The sequence below is a fragment of the Rhipicephalus sanguineus genome, chromosome 3 (assembly GCF_013339695.2).
Source record: "Rhipicephalus sanguineus isolate Rsan-2018 chromosome 3, BIME_Rsan_1.4, whole genome shotgun sequence".
In the NCBI taxonomy this organism is placed as follows: domain Eukaryota; kingdom Metazoa; phylum Arthropoda; class Arachnida; order Ixodida; family Ixodidae; genus Rhipicephalus; species Rhipicephalus sanguineus.
Genome location: NC_051178.1, coordinates 184,253,834 through 184,274,705, shown reverse-complemented (window position 1 = coordinate 184,274,705; position 20,872 = coordinate 184,253,834). Strand labels below are relative to the sequence as shown.

Below are 20,872 nucleotides of genomic sequence, written 5' to 3'. Positions count from 1 at the left end.
TCCGAAAGAAAACAAAAGCACAGCAATAAGCAAAGCCACAAGTGCGTTCGAAGCCTGCAAGTACGAAGGCTAGGCAAATCTGTGCACTACCCATCATTCCTTTCCATTGCTCGCTGCGTCGTCCTCAATTTAAGTTGAACCCTCTTTGTAAGTCTCCACGTTTCTGCTCCGTAGGTAAGTACCGGTAAGATACAGCTGTTATATACCTTCCTCTTAAGGGATAGTGGTAGACTGCCATTCATGATTTGATAATGCTTGCCGAATGAGCCCCATCCCATTCTTATTCTTCTAGTTATTTCACTCTCATGGTTCGGCTCCGCGGTTACTACCTGTCCTAAGTAGACATACTCCTTTACAACTTCCAGTGTCTCGCCACCTATCGCAAAGCGCTCTTCTCTGCCAAGATTGCAGCGAGCAATGGAAAGGAAAATGATAGGGGTAACCTTAAGAGACAGAAAGAGAGCAGAGTGGGTCAGGGAACAAACGGGGGTTAAGTATTTCATAGTTGAAATCAAGAAGAAGAAATGGATATGGGCCGGGGACGTAGCACGTGGGCAGGATAACCGGTGGTCATTAGGGGTAACTGACTGGATTCCAAGAGATGGCAAACGCGTGAGGGGGAGACCGAAAATTAGGTGGGTAGATGAGATTAGGAAGTTTGTAGGTATAACGTGGCAGCAGAAAGCACAGGACCGGGTTGATTGGCGGAACATGGGAGAGACCTTTGCAATGCAGTGGTCGTAGACGGGCTGATGATGATGATGATGACCAATCATTCCCATGGTGGCTGAACGATCGTAGCGCCAGGGTCCCTTCCAGTTAATTTTAGGAAACTATATGCTAGAAACAACCTACCATCACCTAGCGTATAGCAATGACCTAGGAGCAACCTAGGAAAAACCTGCATCACTTAGCTGGGGCCCAGAAACAACCTAAAGGCAATCAGATTAGTCTACTGAATCGTACAGTTTCGCCGTTCCAAGGATTGCGCGGCTTCGTGCAAGCTTCGCAATTTTTTTCTTTCGCCCATCAGAGTTATTGCGTCCGACGCCGGAAAAATTGGTGCGTTAGAAGAGGATGAAAAGAGCGAGTGCGGCTTCATGACGATGATAATTTTCTGTCGAGAACACATGGCAGACCTCGACCGTAACAGCTCTGCGGTCAAACAATGGCGCATACGTGCCACAAGAATTTGGGTAAATCCCGCCAGTCACCCTAAAATTAACAAAGGAACACGCATCCGGGAAATACCGATTAGGGACCGCGCATTTCAGCTTCTCTCGCTAATCATCTGCACCCAGTGCTTGGACGGCGATTAAGCGGGTTGCGGTTTATGGTGATGGTCATTTTCTATCTACGACACACGGCAGACCTCGACCATAACAGCTGTGCTGTGAAAATTGGCTGCAATCGCGCGCACTGCGTACGTGAATTTCCAGCGAAGCTGTATCAAACACCTCACATGCTGATGTGGGCGCATGTTTCATGTTTCATTATTACTTTAGAGGAATGGTAGTGGTGATCGCATTGCGGTCGCTGCGGTAGACCGTGACTGGTTCCGCGACCATTCTCGCTACATTCTTGGCAAAGACCAAATACAAATACAGTCTGTTCGGCGTGGTTGTTTGACTTTACCTCGTAGAAGAGCGTCTTTAAACGCACTGCACACTCTGAATTTTCTAGCGTCCTCGTCCTTTGGTTTGCAAGATGATTCGCATTTATCAGGACTATACACTGAGCTTAGGCTTAGACAACGAAGACCACTGCAGCGTCAGCCTTCAAAATTGAGCAATGTGTACAAGTGACCTCGTAGATGTCATTGGTTTATAAAAATTACTTCATGACTGCAGCGAACTCGTGATAGTTAATTTGGCCATCTCCGTCCATGTCGGCTTCCCGTATCATTTCGTGGACTTCCTCGTCCGTCAGTTGCTCGCCCAAGGCGGTCATGAGAAGGCGCAACTCATCCGCAGTGATGAAGCCGTTCCTGTCTTTGTCGAAGAACTGGGCAAGCAATCGAGAATGAAGCAGGAATATTGCACAGGCTGACACATATACAACATGCACAAACACATAAAAATAATTGTTGGGGTTTAACGTCCGAAAACCACGATATGATTATGAAGGGCGCCGTAGTGGAGAGTTCCGGCAATTTCGATCGACCACCTGGGGTTCCTTCACGTATACGTGCACCTGAATCTAAGTACAACAAGCATTTTCGCCTCCATCGAAAATGCGGCTTCCGGTGAGCTTTGGGCCAGTTTCCGAGCACCATAACCACTAGACCGCCGTGGCGGCGGGTCATTCACGAACACACAGGATGACTGATTGCTGGAGCACGAAATAGTCTAAGCGGGTGCCTACAAGAAGAATCGAAAGGTCGCTGGGAGTGAGACGCTGCAACACGAGTACAGATTAGCTCGCAAAAAGTACTCTTAAATATTTTCAATGCGTGTATTTCAAAGTCTGTTTCGCATGATACTTTTGCAAGTTCATGATTTGTTCATGGTGATACACTACTTTTCATCCTGACTTCAGCTATCAAAGAGAGCGCCTCTTATTCAATTTAGATATTTATTTATTTTCTATAATACGCAATAGGAGTGAAATTTTATGTTGATAGTGCTATGACTACAGTTTGTAATCTTTGTATTTTTTACAGCGAAAGCTGTTATGAGATCTCAACAACAGTGCCGTATTTGCACGCCGCCGGCGCCGGTCTCCGTAACCGCCTGCGTGAGCAATTGAGGCAAAATACACATCACACATGCACACACGTATCCATTGTACACAAGCGTGCACAATGACTGTTAACTGGAGCATTTAATCGGTACTTTTATCTGTAAGAACAACGGGAACGCTGCTGTGCACGATGTGGCGAGTATACATTTCTAGCCCATGAAAACTACTCCGAAGTGATCTCAAAAAACGTTTTTTTTTCACGCACTGTTTTACTAATTCACTTTGTTTCTATATTTCTATTGGCAATAAGTTACTTGTCATTCATATTTAAAACGTCAAACTGTAAGCGATATCTTTAACTACTTTTTTTCAATCACGAAATACCACTCGAAATTAGGTGGAGAAGGCCATGGCTGTAGAACGAAAGCTTTGTATTTTCCTGGAACAAAATCCATACGTGATTGATCCGTGCATAATCATCCTGCTTTTGCAGTGGTTTCAAGGTCGTTCTTATCAAGAATAGAGCTAATATCAGTGGATAAAACGGTACGCTTACTTCTTGCTTTGACAGCTTTTTGCAGTTCTTCACCGCTCACGTTAGACCAAGCAATTGGAGACATTCTTTTGAGATTACTTCCAGTTTCCCATTATTGAAAATGGCAGTAAAACATTCAGGGCATTGAAGTATAAAATATGTTTTGTGCTACTATCGCGAATAGTGACAAGTTGATATCAGAGTGACCCCTGGCGACTCTAAGAAACCTCTTTTAAGGCCGGTATTACCCTTCATCACTAAATTCCTGATATTTGGTGGGCCTCCACGCGACACATTTAAACCATACAGGCTATTGAAAACTATGTCGTGTCGCAGGCGAAAGCCTGAGAGAATACAATGTATGCACGTATGTTTGTTAAGGCGAAAGTCTTCGATGTCTCACCAAACGCGATAATTGACCGCCATCGTCGACTGTCGTCCCGCGGTGTCGGCGTCAAGACAAATGAGGGCAAAAATTATCACGTGATGACGTCGCCGTATGATTGCATCATGAGACACGGATAGAAAATTTGTTACGTTACCATGACATCTTCATGACGCCACTATGATGTTATCACAATGCATCGTGGATTGGTTAAAGGAGCGGTGATCACGGAGGCAGTGCAAAACCAGCTGAGGGGCAGGAAGCTTGCCATACCTCCGATCCCAGAGGCAGTGCAAATGCACGTTAGGTGCCGAAAGCTTTCGGAGGGGGGCAGGGACAGTTCTATGCATTGACTCGAAAAAAAAAAGCAGCTGGCTTTCGCCTTCGAGTCTTCTTAGGCGAACTTACAAGGGACCACAAGTTCTCCAAGTTGCATAAGTTATTTAATTTGTTTACAATACCCCAAGGATCCTCGTGCGGGTGTATTACATAGGGCATGCGATCATACGTACACAGCAGAAAAACAGGACAAACATAGCACTACCACTCGAAATACAACTAGTCATACAAGTTGTGCAAAAAATTTGAGATACTTAAAGTATGAAATCCATACATCTTAACAGCGGAAACATGCAACACAATTCAAATATGAAGTCAATATGTGAAGTATGACTTCTATGAAATCGGGCACATAAAACATAGAAAAGCACATACCGTCGAACCCCTGGATAACGAAATCGTAGGGAAAGCCATTTTTGTTCGTTTCGTGAGAATTTTTGAAAAAAGATAAATTACGCACACCAATTACTTCGCACGACCAAAATTTATTTAAAGAAGTCGCTGATGTTGCTGTGTTTCACGTTGCTTTGAGTAGCTTGATGGCTCGAGCCTCGCAGCTTAATAAGTTTTCATAGCTTTATCATGGTCGTGATAGCAGAGGAATGTGCTCATGACATCCGCGATATCCGCCTTTTTTCTGCCTTTCGCAGCTTCGGCGATAATCCAATACTTCTCCTTAAAGGGACACTAAAGCAAATAACAATTTATGTCAGAGTGAAATCTCAATGTATAACAACTTCTAAAACGGGAATATTATCAACAGCAGTGCCCTACTTACCGAGAAATTAAGCTAAATGTATCACATGATGAGCGCCACGAGTGGGACATTTTTGAAGTGATCCCGATGACGTATGAGAGTCTGCCTACAATTAATCACTAGTAATCAAACTAGCAGCAATAAAAAAAGAACCTTCCGTGCATCAAAAGACGTAATAAAATGCTGTTTGTTCGTTTCCGTTGGACTCATGGAAAAAAGAACCTCTGTGGCGTTGCCATGGGGAAGGGCGCGCGTGGTTCAAAGGTTCCGTTTTCGCCGAACTGCGCTTCGCCCGGCGCCCTGCTTCGCTCACGCGTTCGCGTCTCAGTCGTAGTTTCGGGATCGCGTACTGCCACGTGTGTTTTGCGCGCTCGTGAAAGTCGCTCTGACAGAAAGTTCGACAAAATGCCGCATGCAACGACGTCGGCACTACGAGCCCTCAGTAGCATACCGCGTTCATCGGGGCTCAAGTCACTGAATTGGAGCCCAGCGTCGCAAGTCAATGTCTCGTTGTCAAGTTCTCCGTCCACATCCATTGCGGCGATTGCGGCAAGCTTCGATGGCTTCGATGGCCGTTGTTGCTGCTTTGGGTCCCGCTACTTTCGCTCTGCTGCTACTAGTATCGGCGGCCGCGCAGTAAAGGCGAGCAACGTTGGGCACGACAGCAGTGACGTATGAAAGTCTGACTTCAGGCGGGTGATTTGAAGTGCGCTAAGGCGATGCAAACCACTAAAACGTGATTTTATTTCAAAATAAGCACTTCCTGAGCATATAAGTAGCACTACGAGGTTTCTGGACCGCTATTTCAACAATCAACGTTGACCTAATATTTGCCTTTAGTGTTCCTTTAAGCGTCGAAGAACTTACGCTATTTAATAGAAGGCGGCATTTTCCCGTAAGGCCAAACAACACTGCGCGTAAGCAAAGCGCGAGAGATCTCGGCGTGCACGCAGAGAGACGCCCGGCAGCAAGCAGTTAGGCTTTCTATAGAATGTCTGTCATTAATAAGTCACTTTAGTGCGTCTTGTCACTTAAAACGTCATGTGCCAACGTAGTTGCTAATAGAGTCGTTAGCAAAAAAAAAAAACTGTTCTGAGCGAAAAAAAAGGTCTTGTTGTTATTGTCACGTGGTCGTGACGTCGATGAAGACAGCAGCCGGCGTGTTCAAGATGGCGAATGTAAACAGCAATGTTCGCATCGATGCTTGTTGGCAGAAACGTATGTGGCCGACTCGTCGAAGGTGCGGTGCTGCAATTTTCGAACTTCTGGGTTTCCAAATAGTTCATGGGTTGAAAAAAACGTTGCGCATCACTACCTGAAACTTTCGCTATTTGGGGAGTCCGTTTTAAAATATCTTCGCTGTCGGGAATGGGCAAATACATTGAACTCCATAGACGTTCGACGGGGGCGTCCAGATTTTTCGTTGCTGCGAGAATTTCGTTTTTGAGGGCTTTCGTTATAGAAGGGTTCAACTGTATTAGCAGTGGGTATGCATATTCATTGTTTAGAATCAGCACACTGATAAAAAATATGTTAATATGTACTATCGTGAGCAATTTGAAGCGGATCACATAATTCAAGTTTATTAAACAATTACTAGCAGCGTCCTGATAAGAATGTGGCGTATTGAATTTTCATATATACCTTTCCGTTTGCGCATTCGGCGTCATGAGAACATTTGCGATTGCCAAATGTGTCTCGCTACTGTGACCTTAATTATGTAATTGCAATGTTTTATCTTATATTGCTGACTTCTGTACGTATCACAACTACTAATAATATCGAGCCTGTTAGTTGAAACCGTTCTCTTGTAACAAGATTTGAACGATGGTAAGTTAGCTTCAGTAGCTTACAGGATGCGCCGGCTAACTCTAGCGAGACTTCAAAAATGCTCGGGCGCACTCTATGACGACGCGACTAAATGCGCGTTGCTGACTACTGCACGGTTTAAATCACGTTGTATTCGTATGATGCTAATTGCTTCATTATGCAAAAATAACGAACAAGATTTTGAGGCGATGATGCTGGACGAAAAATTACAATGAGAATGTTGTAGATCGATTTGCAAAATGCACGGTTAGACAGTTTCTAACTTCATCTATTTTACGGATCGGTTTCGGTGCCACCATAATGGGCTGTTAACCTCACCGTTTCATATCATTAAGAGCTAAACGATCAGTGGTACGGTAGAAGCTTAGGAATGAAAATGGTTGTGTTCGTGCGCTCAACGTTTGACGACCTTATTAATTAATGTCGCGATTTAGAAAATTGAGAAACCACTCGTTTAACAGCCCAATGTGGCAGCGCCCATATATGCAAAATAGTCTATATATCGAGTGCTAGTATCACAGTGCTTCAACCACGGCACGTTGTTTTCACGCCATAATAACATCTGATGTTTAACTCCCAAAACCACGATATGATTATGAGGGACGCCGTAATGGAGGGCTCAGGAAATTTTCACCATCAGGTGTTCTTTAACTTACACTGACATCACAGAGCACACGGGCCTCTAAAATTTCGACTCTATCAAAATGATACCGCCGCGGTCGGCATCGAACCCGCTGACCTTCGGGTGAGCAGCCTAGCACCATAGCCACCACTGCTTCACCACGGCGGACTGATTTCACGCCATGACGTAATCTCAATATAAAACGGAACGATTGTAAACTTGATTAATAAATATCGGTGTCGCCGGATTACTTCATTGCACTTTAGTTTTAGCAAGGCAGACACCATCATTACGGATGAGTATTCAGGGTCACGGAACTCAAGTGGAATGACTTTTACTTTTAAGTGGCTGCTCCAGGTTGCTTTCATTGAGACGAGCACCCGCTCACTATATCACGACCACAAGCTTCCCGTGATTGGTGGGACTTTGGCAAGCCTAGGAGGCGCTACATACTGCTTTTACAGGTAGGGGGGGGGGGGGCAGATTATAAGTGGGGAAATGGAGAAATGGGCACCGCGCTAATGTATGTTGTTACGGTACTCCTACGTGGGAAAACCCTTGCGTGTATCGCCAACTGATTGCTTGATGAGATCTCAGGAATAATTCGCACCGAAGGGAAAGGCGGCCAATCAAGGAGTAGGTGTGCTCACCTCGAACACCTGACGGAACTCTTCTTCGGTAGGCGGATTGAGCGTTTCCTCACCCATGTAGGCGACGTACTCGGCGAAGTCGACGGTGCCGTTGCCATTGGTGTCCATTTCGGCGATTGCCATTTCGAGCTCGGCCTGCGTCGGGTTCTGGCCGATGGCGCGCAACATGACGCCCACGTCCTCGGGTCTGATCTCGCCATCGCCGTCCCGGTCAAACAGCGCGAATACTTCGCGCAAGTCCGCGAGCGCCTGCTCGGAGAGCTGCAAGCAGCGTGTGTCAGTTGGTGCTCCGGCGCCACTACTATGAGCGTCGTCATATCTTCTGATCTTGGGCGCGGAGCCATTGCTCGTGCCGCTGCCGCCGCTGCCAGCGGAGTCGAAGAGCCTTTTCAATTGCCTTCGCGCATGGTCTTTCGTCATCGCGCTCCCATCAAAGCATTGGTGTTCGCCATTAGGACTTCCTGAGGCCATTGCGTTGGCGGGGAGCGCTCCGTTGCCGTGATAATTGCGCTCCGCCGCCGCCGCCTCCGCCGGAGGTTGTGCGCCTTTCGAAGAAGGTGGCACAGCGGGACGATGATCATGATCGTGTAGTGTGCAATTGATCCACTACCCGCGTAAACCAAGAATTCAAGAATGCGGCGCGATACATGAATATACTAAGTACATCACGCTAGGTGATAACTAAGGAATTAAATATGAGCTTTATAACAGCGGCGCTGTTTAAGCCGACCGTGAGTGCAGGCAGAGCGGACAGAAAACTATCATCATCATGAACCGGCCCGAGCTCCCTTCCTACTCTTCTCCATCTTTTGATTCGATCCCAGGACACGTGCGCCGGATTTCCCGGCATGGGATGCAAACTCCGATGTGCGAGAGAGCGAGTACACGGAGAGTGAGAGAAAAAGGAACAGATAGAAAGAAAGAGAAAGAGAGAAGTATAGAGAATGAAATAGAAAAAAGACAGAATAAGATAGAAAGAGAAAAACATATAGAAAGAAACAGACACAGAAGAGAGATATCAGAAATAGAGAGCAATACAGAAAGCCGGAGATAGAGAGAGTCAATGAAACAGAGAGAAAGAAATAGAGAGAGAGAGCGAGGTTCACTTGATGCGAATTTCGGTGTGTTCCTCTCGATATACGCAGCTAACGCATTTCGCCTTTGTCACAGCGGAACTGTTTAAGCCGGCCGTAATCTGTCCAGCGCGAACAAAGAAAAACTTTGCTCCGCGATGACGTCATCATGCGTTGCCTAGCAGCCGGTTTCACTGCTTCGCTTGCCCGTACACTGCTCCGCCAGCAGCCTGCCTGCCTGGCTGGACACTGCGCGCAACCGCTTGGTTGAACCAGACGTGAAGTCACGGCCAGCTACGCATGCGCTGCTTCGTTCTGTACGAAGGCGGATCGTGATGGCGACGCGTAGCGCCAGACGCAGACACGGGGAGACCGAAGAAGGGTTCGCACAGCCGATGAGCAAGCCGCTTAACGGGAATCGCGGCGCTCTGCTAAGCGAGACAGCTGGACTCGACCCGTTTGAGGTAGTTCTCGCTTGTGTTGAGTAAGTTCGAAACGGTGAAAGGCGACTGTGCTGAACTGGAAATGAACTTGGCACCACTTGCCACCCCTTCGTATAACTTGGCGTCATTTCGTATGGCCAGGTCCAGCTATAGGGGCCGATGATCTACGCTTCGCCTTTAGCCTTCCGCCACTAATGCAAGCTACGCCCGGCTTTTTTACGTCATGATGTCATGTTCTCAAGTACAGATGCTGTCCAGATCTTACCTCTCAACCACGGCTCTCTGGAAATGAAAATTCGAAGACCACTAAAAATAAATGTTAAAAAAATAAAGTTCATGCTTTTCTATCCTAAGAATAAAGAAGCAGATTACGTTATGAAACTATATTACGGCGATTCGCAACTAGATCTAGTAGATAATTGTTCATTCATTTCTAGGCGTTCATTTTCAATCAAACTTAAGGTTGTCACGACGCGTGAACAATGTCAGGATGAAGGTAGCGAGGTCTATTTTCATGTCGAACCGTTTACGTAACTTTTACAGCGAAAGCTGTTATGAGATCACTTCAGCGGCCGTTTTTGGCGCCGTAGTTGTCCGCCGCCGCCGCCACCGGTGTCCGTAACCACTATCGCTCGAAATAAGGAAAAAAAAAGGAAATAAGAAATAAATTCCAGGATGGAACGAGGTTCGAACCTGGGCCCTCTGCGTGGGAGCCCAGTATTCAACCTCTGAGCCATGCCGGTGCTTGAAAGTGCGTTGCAAAAAGGTCCTATACAGTCTTCATGTCGGGAAGAAACCACATTAACATTTCCAATATAGCGTAAAAAAGAGTAAAATGAGCACCAAGCGTCGAACAACGCGAATTCTGTAACAAGGCGTCACACAATGCGAATTGCGCAACGAGTAGGTTGTTGAATGCTTCCAACCCATTACAATGGGCTCCGCCATAATTCTTCATCGTCATCAGGCACAGCATCAAGAGCGTGCGCATAATGCCTTACATGTGTTTAGCAGGTACCACGGCTCTCCGTAGAATGACGAAAAATGGCACAGTGCCTGCTTTCCAACTTCTCAAAAATTACAATGATTTATAGCGTAGTGGGTTCCTCGCAAGTGCACTTGTATTGGTTGCCAAGGAAGCCCATAAGCGCATGATTTATTTTCTCGGGGTCTCAATAAAGTTCTTTGTCCCCCCCCCCCTCTCTCTCCCACGTCAACGTATGTTTACAGCATGGCGGGAGAGGGAAATAGTGACCGTGCGTCACCCAATGCAAATTACATAACTGGGGGGCCGTTTAAAGCTTCCAACCCATTACAAAGGGCTGAGCCATAATTCTTCATCGTCATCATTCGTAGCGTCAACAAAGTGCACAAATGCCTTACAGACGTGTAGCTGGTACCTCGCTTCTCCGCAGAATGACAAATAATGGCTTAGTAGGTGCTTCCCATCTTCACAAGTGATTTATGGCGTAGTGGGTACCTTGCTAGTGTACTTGTATTAGTAGCCCCAAGAGAGTTTAGAACGGGCTCTAGAAATGCCGCTCTTCCAGCTTTCGCTGTGACTGTGCTGCGCTTTCCGCGCAGGCCTGGCGTTTTTTACCAACTAACTTAAAGAAGGTATTGTATTTTTCCATAGTCCATTCTCCTTTCTGTTACTGTTCGTTAGAGTGGGGAACAGGAATTAAGACCGATAATGAAAAGCTTTCTTCACTACAAAGAAGAGCAGTTCGATTACTTCACACGGGGCATAATGTAGATACATCAGCGCTCATGTTAAAGTACAGTATCCCACATTTCTGCCTTGTTTACAAAATAAAACTCTCGATGTAGATATATTGCGAAGTATCGGGAGACTGGGGTTCATTTAGCCATCGCTATTTAAGCAGGAACACCGGTCACGAACTTCGCAAAACACACATAGTTGTGGGATGAACACGCACAAACTATGGAATGGAAGCCATACACTTCCAAATTCTGAAATTGTGTAATGAGCACCCTGCAATAACTGAACTGGCACGATCAAGCACTAACTATAAAAAAATTTCAAAATGAAAACTCGGTCCCTTTTTAACATTTAGGATAAATGCACTTTTTGGCCCGGTTGGGTGAACTACAGTCTCCCATATAATTGGTATGTATTTGTGCATATATGTATGTTTATATGTGTGCATTGTAATGTTTTTTATTATTAATAATAATAACATCGGGGGTTTAACGTCCCAAAACCACGATATGATTATGATAGACGCCGCAGTGGCGGGCTCCGGAAATTTGGATCACCTCGAGTTCTTTAACGTGCACCTAAATCTAAGTACATGGGCCTCAAATATTTCCGCCCCCATCGAAAATGCAGCCGCCGCAGCCACGATTCGATCCCGCGACCTTCGGGTCAGCAGTCGAGCGCAATAACCACTAGACCACCCTGGCGGGCTAACGTTCTTTTTATTATTATTATTCTGCACCCCTTGAACCCACTTGTGCCCAAATGCGGGAACTATGCAAAATACGAGTACCTGTTGCATTTTGTTGTAGTGACATTGCACAGTGTAGAATTGTTTTGTAGTCAAGCTGTGTGCTGCTATGGTGAAAATGTATTTTTCGTGCATTTTGTATTTCATTTGAGTATGGCTATGTAAGCACTGCTGCTCTTACGCCCAGCGCGAGCAGGACCATGTCAGGAGACAAACCACTTCCTGTTGTCCAGACCGCGGGCAATGCCTTTCTATTGTCCGAAAAATCAATGAATGAATGAATAAATAAATAAATAAATAAATAAATAAATAAATAAATAAATAAATGAAAATGAAATGATTACTAATATTGCATTACCATTGTTAATAACTTCTCAACCACAAGAATTGTTTAAAAATTAGGAGTCTGTGGTATTAGACGAGTTGCACAGTGTTTGAATAATTGCATTTGGATTTGCAACATTTGTTGGAGGGCCCTCCGGCACCTCCAAGGCAATACACCAACGCAAACAGTGTAACCATAAATTTTGTTTGAAAAAGAATTATGGGCCTTCGTAACTTTAAGGTATACCTGGCATTGTTTCCTTTTCCGTCTACGATCGCTGTCTACGATCGGTCGAAGTTTTCTGCGATTCTGCAGAGCAACTGCTTGTAACGCGATGCAACAAATGGCGTGAGAATGATCCATCGCTTAGTGACCACTTACGCGCGACTACGTAAAAAGGTAAAACAATGAATTGTTTATTTTCCACACGGCATATTGTTGACCGCCAGTTCTACGGCATTCGTCAAACATTTTTGGTGTGCCATAAAATTACCTGCGTGTTGCACGACGGCACAAATCAGTGAAATCTCATGGCGTTGAAGTGACGTGTGCAAAGTAAACAGCGCATTCATACGCTGAATATTACCTGAACATTTTATGGAATAGCCGGAGACTATCTCCTTCTAACCGCGGTTCAAGAAGCCTACCGGCCGATCGTATTGGCAGCGGGATCTGATAGCAGCTCGCGAGATAGATACAAATGCTTATGATAAATGTTTGCGGTTGTACAGTAAAATCAAATCGATTGTACAGCTCAATCGACTAAGCTACTTTGGCAGATGCCGGACACTTCACGAACGCGCCTTATATCTTTCACACATTCTCTCTCGCACGGTGCTCTCTTTTGGCGGTGGAGGTAGGCGGGGTGGTGCCGCCGTCCCTGAGAGCAGAAAAGAAGTAATGCGTCACGATCAACACTTACTAGCGCTTACTCCGAGATTGGGTGCGATATCGGAGGTCATTGTTAAAGCGTCTCGATACCAGCGAGGACCCTAGAAGCAGTTACGTGCTTTCCCTTTCGCTTCGTGTTAGCATGTGCCGCATCATCGGAGTATTGTAGCTTGCACATGCACCAACGGAATTTCTCCGCCGCCGATTGCTTCGATTGCGAGAGCTCCGACTAACAAAACTGCTGCAATACGCGTTGCAGAAAGGGCACGATTTCGACGGGCGAATGTCGTGCCTTGGTGGAGCGAGGCAGAGGCCAGCGGACCGCACGCGTTTGCGGCTCAAGCTACGAACCTCTGCCTCCCGTGTTGCTGAAGCGCAGTGGGGTTGTGTATGCATGAGCACAGGCGTCGGTAACCCATTACTAGATAGCGCACCCCGCACCGTTTCTCTCCTTAATTGACGACGTTTTGAAGAAGTGCATAGTGGGTACCAGCGTTGATTATGAGCTTGTTGATGTCATCTTTACGCTGTATTCACAATTCGTTGATTCCAAATATATGTTAACAACTTCAGTTACCACAACGGTTTAATCATGATCATAGGCGTCAGTTGTCGCGATGGTGACATGCCACTAGGCGTCAACATGGGTGCATCGACGTCAAACGGTGCTATAGCTGCTAATCACGAATAGACATTGTAGAAGCTCTCATATAACACTACACAATAAGCACTAGTTCAGTGAAGACACGTTTCACTTTCGTGTCATACCGATTCCTATGACGGAGGGATCAGCCATGCTTCATTTCGGTCATTCGGCTAAGTCGAAGTAGGTAAGAAGCAGGTTTGAAGATAGCACAGATTATCAACAGCCTGCTCCCATCACGAAAGATGGTGTCATGTGTAATCTTAATGGGGAAAGTATTAACCAAATAGTGCTGTGTTCATATTGATGTATTTGTTGCGACGTTTGGTGTGTTCCTCTCGATAAATGCAGTTAACGCGTTTCGCCCGGTTCTGTCAAAATGTCACGCCCTCACGTACAGATGGTATCCATATCACAATCCTCTATTACGGCTCCCTCGCAATAAAAACAGCGGTCTCGAAGACCGCACTTTTCATCCACTGCGGCCGGCCAAAGCAGCGGCATGGCCGTGACGCTTCGGTCTGCTTCTTAACACCTTCTTATTACATTGCTTCTCCTTTAAGCGCATATTTTAGTTTTGGACAAGCAGGAAAGCGTCCCTGGCAGTCGATGCCCGGTACAGTTTGATACTTATAATTATGGCGATGGTGAGGCAAGGCCTCGGCGTCCCCACGTGGGAGACCTAAGGCCAGGTCAGCGAAAGCTCTGCAGGAATATCAATAATGTTGTTACCAACCAAGCAACATTCATGGTATCGCAGGTAGTCTTCTTCTACACTTTGCACTGAGTTTCCGCGAACACAGGTGACAGTGACAAGAACTTTATTTAATAGTGCTGAGGAAAATGATGAGGGAAGGCCTAGGGTTCCCCATCAAGCAGATGGCTCCACCCAGGACGGGACTAGGAGGCAGTGACTCTCGGTGACGACCCGGGCCCTCTGCGGACATAGATAGCGTTGAAGTATCTGTGAAGAGTGTAGGACTAATTTTTTCTTGAATAAAATAAAAATGCCAGCGAAATGCCAAACGTTATGAACGATGACAACGACGACTATTATTTAAAGCTATAGTGATTACACGAAGGTCGATTGAGTAGGCTATCGGTGACTGCAATGGACGCTAAATTATGGGGGCGTACTGTTTCAACAAGAAAAAAAAAATTCTTGAACGAAAAAGCTGCATCCACGGAAAAAATTCCACATGAGACCATAGGCAGCATTTGATGCAACGACTTTACGAAACCATGAAGAAACACATTGGAAGGGTTGAGGGTGACAGAGGATTCAGATAAAAAATTCACTCACACGCAGCGGCCGCTCTTTCGTAGATTATTTTCTTTCAGACGGTACACCCCTAACATAACTTAGCGTCCATCGCAGTCACTGATAGCCTGCTCAATCGACCTTCGTGAGCGGAGCAGCCTTTGATAATTCGATGAACTTACATGTGAGGGCACTAAAAGAGGCCCACGTTAGGCGGCAGTCATGTGGTAATTTTATTGCGATAACAATTATATCTACACTCTCGGCTGATTTTTGCCGACGCCGTCATGTCCCGGATATATATATATATATATATATATATATATATATATATATATATATATATATATATATATATATATATATCAAGGCACAAAGAAAAATAAAGGAGAAGAAAAAATTCTGAACTACCCGACCGCGCATTCGAACCAGAAGCCCCTCGCTTCCCAGTGCGCTGCGTTAGACAATTCTGCCACACGCCATGTATGCGCCGTCGAAATAACGGCGAGATATTTATATACACCATGTACCGCTGGCGGTAAGCAAATCTCGGAGGAGCGTGAGCGTGTTTTCTATCACCCAACGCTCCTAATTTTCTTTCAATTTGAAAAGTGCCCTTGAGTCGCGCACGACATAGTGGCCCTTTTCTGTACCCACTCGTGATGTGGAAGGAAAAAAGAAGGAAGAACACCGGGAACCCCTTGCATCAGACGCCCCCGTGTGGCTGGAGACGCAGGGGGTAACTCCACGCGCCATACTTTAAAAAAAAGAGAAATATGTGAGAGCGCCTGATTCTCCATTGTCGACACTTGCAGACGCAGCGCTCCTAATTTTCTTTCATTTCGAATACTGCTCTTGACACGCGAACGACAAAGTGACCATTTTCTGTATCCACTCGGGATGTGGAAGGAAAAAAATCACAGCATATCCACGGAGTGAATGATGATGAGTGGGCGAAGCTGCGGAGGTTCATCGGTAAACCGTGAATCTTCCGTGAATTCTGCCCAGTACATCATCACCGACGTGAGATCGGGCCCGTTTATACTAAAGGTTCGATGAGAGTTATGACGACTTGCAGCTCACTTTAATTTTACATGTACGCGTTGAATTTTCACTGTTTAATCACGCACAGGAGAAATCGCACACACGCACTACCTTGGAGGTCAAAATCCAGTGCCTATATATACGGGGTGGTCAGTGAACGGTTGTGCAGAGCGGCGTGCCGACAAAGAGGAAGAGGAAGACAGTGCGCTCTTGTTGACGTCCCTGCGTGTTCCACGTCAGGGACGTCTTCACCATCAAGCCATGACGCCTTCAACGTCATGGACTCCTTCGAAGGCCCAAGCTTTCGATGTCGTTGTTCCTGCGGGAACTAGTCCGGAGACCGTCGTCGACGCGACGGCCTCAATAGCTGGTCTGTCAGAAGTCCATTGTGTTCAGCATATGGGAGGCATGAACTTCCAAATCACCGTCAAGAGCATGGCTTCCATGACTCTAATCGTCGACGCTGGCTACCTGACCATCGGTGGCGAGCGCATTCCTGTCGTTCCTGTTGGCCCGCAGGTAACTAACGTCGCCTGCTTATTCCTACCGTCCTTCGTCCCCAACGAAGTCCTCGTCCAGGCTTTGTCCCCATACGGCAAGGTGTTATCTGTAAACGCTGGCTTCATGAGCGCACGACGCGGAGTCCTCACAGGCACGCGTTTTGTTCGCATGGAAATGAGCACCACACATCCCGTCCCCAACTACCTTAGAGTTTCTGGCCATCGAGTCACGTTCGACTACCGTGGTCTGCAGCGTGTTTGCCGTCGGTGTGGCTCCAGTGGGCATTATCGTGCACAGTGCACAGCACCGTTCTGTGGTCGCTGTGGTGTCCATGGGCACGAAAGCGAAGGGTGTGACCGCCCCTGCCGACGTTGTGGAGATGGTCACCCCACTACCGTCTGTCCAGTGCGGCGTTCATATTCGGATGCTGCTGCGGGGACCTTTCCGCCTCTACCGACCGTGTCACCTTCGGTAATGCCTGAGCGAGAAACCGGGGCTGCAGAAGAAATCAAGAATGCACCTCCGGAAGCTACGTTAAAAGGAAACGAAGAAGTGTACAGCTTGGCCAATCACGAGGCGCCATGTCCGCCAACCTCGCCGGCAAGAAAAGACACCATGGTTGACGTGGCGTCCATTCCAGACAAGCAAGACGTTTCATGTTTGGTTGCGTCTCCTTCCGAGAAGCAAGCGCATGGAGGGACCGACACACCGGCCGCATCCTTAGCTGAATATGCCGTAGTCTCCGACGCTTTCAAGTGTACGGACGCTGGCGTTTCGTCCAGCGCAGCGTTTGAACCGAATGAGCCAAACACATTGGTTCCTTTAGAAAGCCAGGCTCGCGACTTCCTTGAACAAGTTGCAAGACGCCATGGGAACTCTTTACTGACTCGCCTCGACAAGCAGCTAGCGGTCAAGGTCGTTGGTGGAGACAACATTGACTCTGCAGCCCTACCGCTACCTGAGTCGTCTGAAAGCAGCTTCAGCCTCGGAGTGGACAGTAGCATTGAGCTCTCGCCTAGCCTAGACGAATGTGATGTGGAGATGGTTGCCCCGCGAGAAGTTAAGCGTGCGCATACGAGTGGCACCAGCTCGGACGGCGCCCAGGATAGCCGCTCCGAGTCTCAGCAGCCGAAGAAACCTCGACCCTCTTCTAGAGGGCCGAAGTGTGTTGTGTAGCGTGAGCACTGCATGTCCCCCGGACCCCGGGATGCCGAATTGAAGAACACGACCAGGTCAGTAAGGTCACTCATTAGTATTTCAATATGGCTGATACCCTAAAAATAATTTCTTTAAACGTTCAAGGGTTCCGTAATCCTGTAAAACAAGCTGAGGTTATCAGCGTAGCTCGCGCAGAACATTGTGATATTCTGTGTATACAAGAAACAAATTTTTTTATCATTGGCCACGTTCGTGCGTTCAAGCGCGCATTCAACCTGGACTGTTACTTTTCTTTCGCGACATCTCGCTTCAGTGGAGTTGGAATCATTATTTTTAACCGAACTCTTTTGCGAGATCACCACGTTTTCTATGATGGGCTAGGTCGCGTACTGGCTTTTGACTGCAACCTGTCGTCATTCAGGCTACGCATTCTGTGTATTTATGGGCCAGCCCAAGCAGCCAAGTCTAATGATTTTTTCCGTGACCTGGACGTGTATTTTCTTGACGGTAGGCATGTAATACTCACCGGAGATTTTAACTGTGTCTTAGATACGCGAGCTGATGTCCATGGCCCGGGATGGGGTCGACCTGACTGGAACGCGCGAGAGCTGTGTCGCCTTGTCCAGCACTTCTCTTTGATAGATACGTACAGACTAGTACACGGATCCCAATATGCCTGGTCTTGGCGGCGTGGCTCATCGTCAAGTAGGTTGGATCGCTTCTACGTGTCAAGTGCGCTAGCTTCTTACGTGTCGCGATCCGAAGTGATACCATTACCGTCATCCCCTGTTTATGTCTCCGACCATCGACCAGTAGCGCTCGAGGCTTCCTTTCCTTTTACTTCGTCAGCGAGACCATGGCGCCTTGACATTCGCGTTTTGCATGACACGCGTTCGCGCTCCAGTTTATCTAGAGTCTTGCGCGCCTCCCTTTCTGGATTCGGTCCGGATTCGTGGGACGCGCTCAAGGTACAGTGGCGTCTACACTGCTCAGTTGAAGGGCGTGCTTTGAGACGGCGTATGTCGGAGGAACTAGCAGACACTGCCACATAGCTACGCATTGCTCTTCGGGTCGACCGACTAACTCCTTTGATGCGCGCATGGCAGCGAGAGCTAAGGGGCCGTTTCCAACGCCTTATTGCAGCATCGTCGTTGTCAGCGGCTGCCTGGCGTTGCAGACGTAATCCATGTGCTCACCCCGAAGTACTGCGCTTTGCGAGAAGCTCGCTCCTCAGACAGTCAAGTCCGCTGATTGCCCAAGCCGCCAGAGCCGTTCCCGTTGCGTTGCCACCTGCGCGTGATCGATCACATTTCTTAACTCATTTCGAGAACATGGCTCGAACGGCTATGTCAACGCATCATAGTACCGCTGAGACATTCACAATGCTTAATGGTCTGCCTCAGGTTCCACCAGATGTAGCTGCACAACTTTGTGCAAGTCCATCAGCTGATGAGGTCAAAGAAGCATTGTCTTCTATGAAGCGTGGTTTGGCTCCTGGCCCGGACGGGTTGCCCGTTGAGTTTTATTTAACCTTTTGGGATGACATTGGTTCCACTTTCACCTCTGTTATTTGCCGTTGCTTTGAGCACTTTGATTTCCCAGATAGCTTTCACGATGGCCGCATTGTGTTGATACCTAAACATGACCCATCTTCAGCTCGCCCGGAGGATTGGAGACCAATTACGCTTCTCAACGTTGATTACAAAACTTTTGCAGCAGTTGTCACTCGGCGCTTGAGAAGCCTGATGCCTTCCTTAATAGGACATCATCAGGCGTGCTCGATCCCTGGACGAGAAATTCATAGTATCTCCTTTGTTACGCGTGACATCATCGCGTATACGGTAGCGAGATCAGCTCGTGGGCTCTTGGTTTCACTTGACCAAGAAAAGGCATTCGATCGCCTTGAACATAGCTACATATTTAGCGTTATGGAGGCGTTTGGCTTCTCGCAAACCTTTGTTGAGCTTCTCAGAAACGCATACAGAAACATACACAGCACGTTGTTTCTTGATGGTTATGAAAGTGCGCCATTTCCTGTTACCCGCGGAGTTCGTCAAGGGTGTCCTCTATCTCCAGTACTTTTTGTGCTTAGTCTCGAACCGTTCCTGCGCTCACTACTTAATGATCCATACATTCGAGGCCTCCCACTACCTGGAAGTGATACTGTGAAGGTGACAGCTTTCGCCGATGACATCACATTGTATCTAAAGAACGACGACAGCCTATCCCGTAGCCTACGGCTTTGCGATGAATATGGGAATATCTCCGGTGCTGCGTTAAATTTTTCAAAATGTCGATATTTGTTTATTGGTTCCCCAGACATCTGCCTAAGTCCCTTCTTCCGCCTTCAAAAAAGCGGCTGTCTACGTATTTTGGGGCTTGATTATACCTACCACGGCATATCATCCTCCGTGTGGGTTTCAGTACTCGAAGATGTAAAACGACGCGTCCGGGAAGCGCAAGAGTACGATTTACCGCTGTTGGAAAGACGGTACTTAGCACAGACAGTATTTTGCGGCCGTGCATGGTACATTTCTCATGTTGTGCAGCCCCCCTTGCGAATAACTAGGTCGTTGCAATCCCTTCTTGGCTCGTTTTTCTGGTCAGGTGGAACAGAGCTGGTTTGCCGCGCTGCGCTTGGGCAACCACGCAACAGAGGTGGATTCGCGTTCCCATCTGTGTCTGTTCGCTGCCGGCTGCTTGCTCTGCGATTCTTGCTTCGGTTGCTAAACGGTGACCAGTGTCCAGCGCGTGATCTTGCCTGCTATTTCTTAGGCACAAAGTTACGCTATTTGTTACCGGGAGCAAGGCTTAACTCCGCGCCGCAAGCACTTAACGTGCCTGCATTTTACTCCACGGCAGTAGCATTTTATCGGCATGCACAGCAGGTTTGCCCTGATGTGGACATTCTAAAAAACCGGGTTGTAGATACAACGGCAGCCCTTCTGCTCCCTCTGGTTCCTCCAGCCCGTCTAGCACGTTCGAGTCGTGTCTCGTGGAGCGCGATAACGGCATCCTTTCTACCTGGTCATCTCCGTGACTTCATGTGGCGTCTGGGATGGAGAGTACTCCCAACACGAGACAGGCTGGAGAGGTGGGGCATGGTCCCATCTTCCATTTGTCCTAACTGTCCACTACAAGAGTCCAACCAGCATGTGCTGCAGCAGTGTGTAATTGCAAGGGTATTTTGGCGAGCCGTTAACACTGGTTTCCGTGGCCTAGGAGTTAATCGTTTCGTCACATCTGGCCGCTGCTCGCGTAG

The 20,872-nt window shown here is 47.3% G+C and overlaps 1 protein-coding gene across 1 annotated transcript; it reads right to left on the bottom strand.

Moving 5' to 3' along the window:
* Positions 1-1,833: 1,833 nt before the first annotated feature.
* On the bottom strand, positions 1,834-8,220 carry LOC119386165 (neo-calmodulin). Its single transcript, XM_037653506.1, has 2 exons — positions 7,801-8,220; positions 1,834-2,004 (listed from the first exon to the last, which is right to left on the bottom strand). The coding sequence occupies exons 1-2, from the start codon at positions 8,218-8,220 to the stop codon at positions 1,834-1,836; spliced, it is 591 nt and encodes a 196-aa protein (XP_037509434.1).
* Between the last annotated feature and the right edge of the window lie 12,652 nt (positions 8,221-20,872).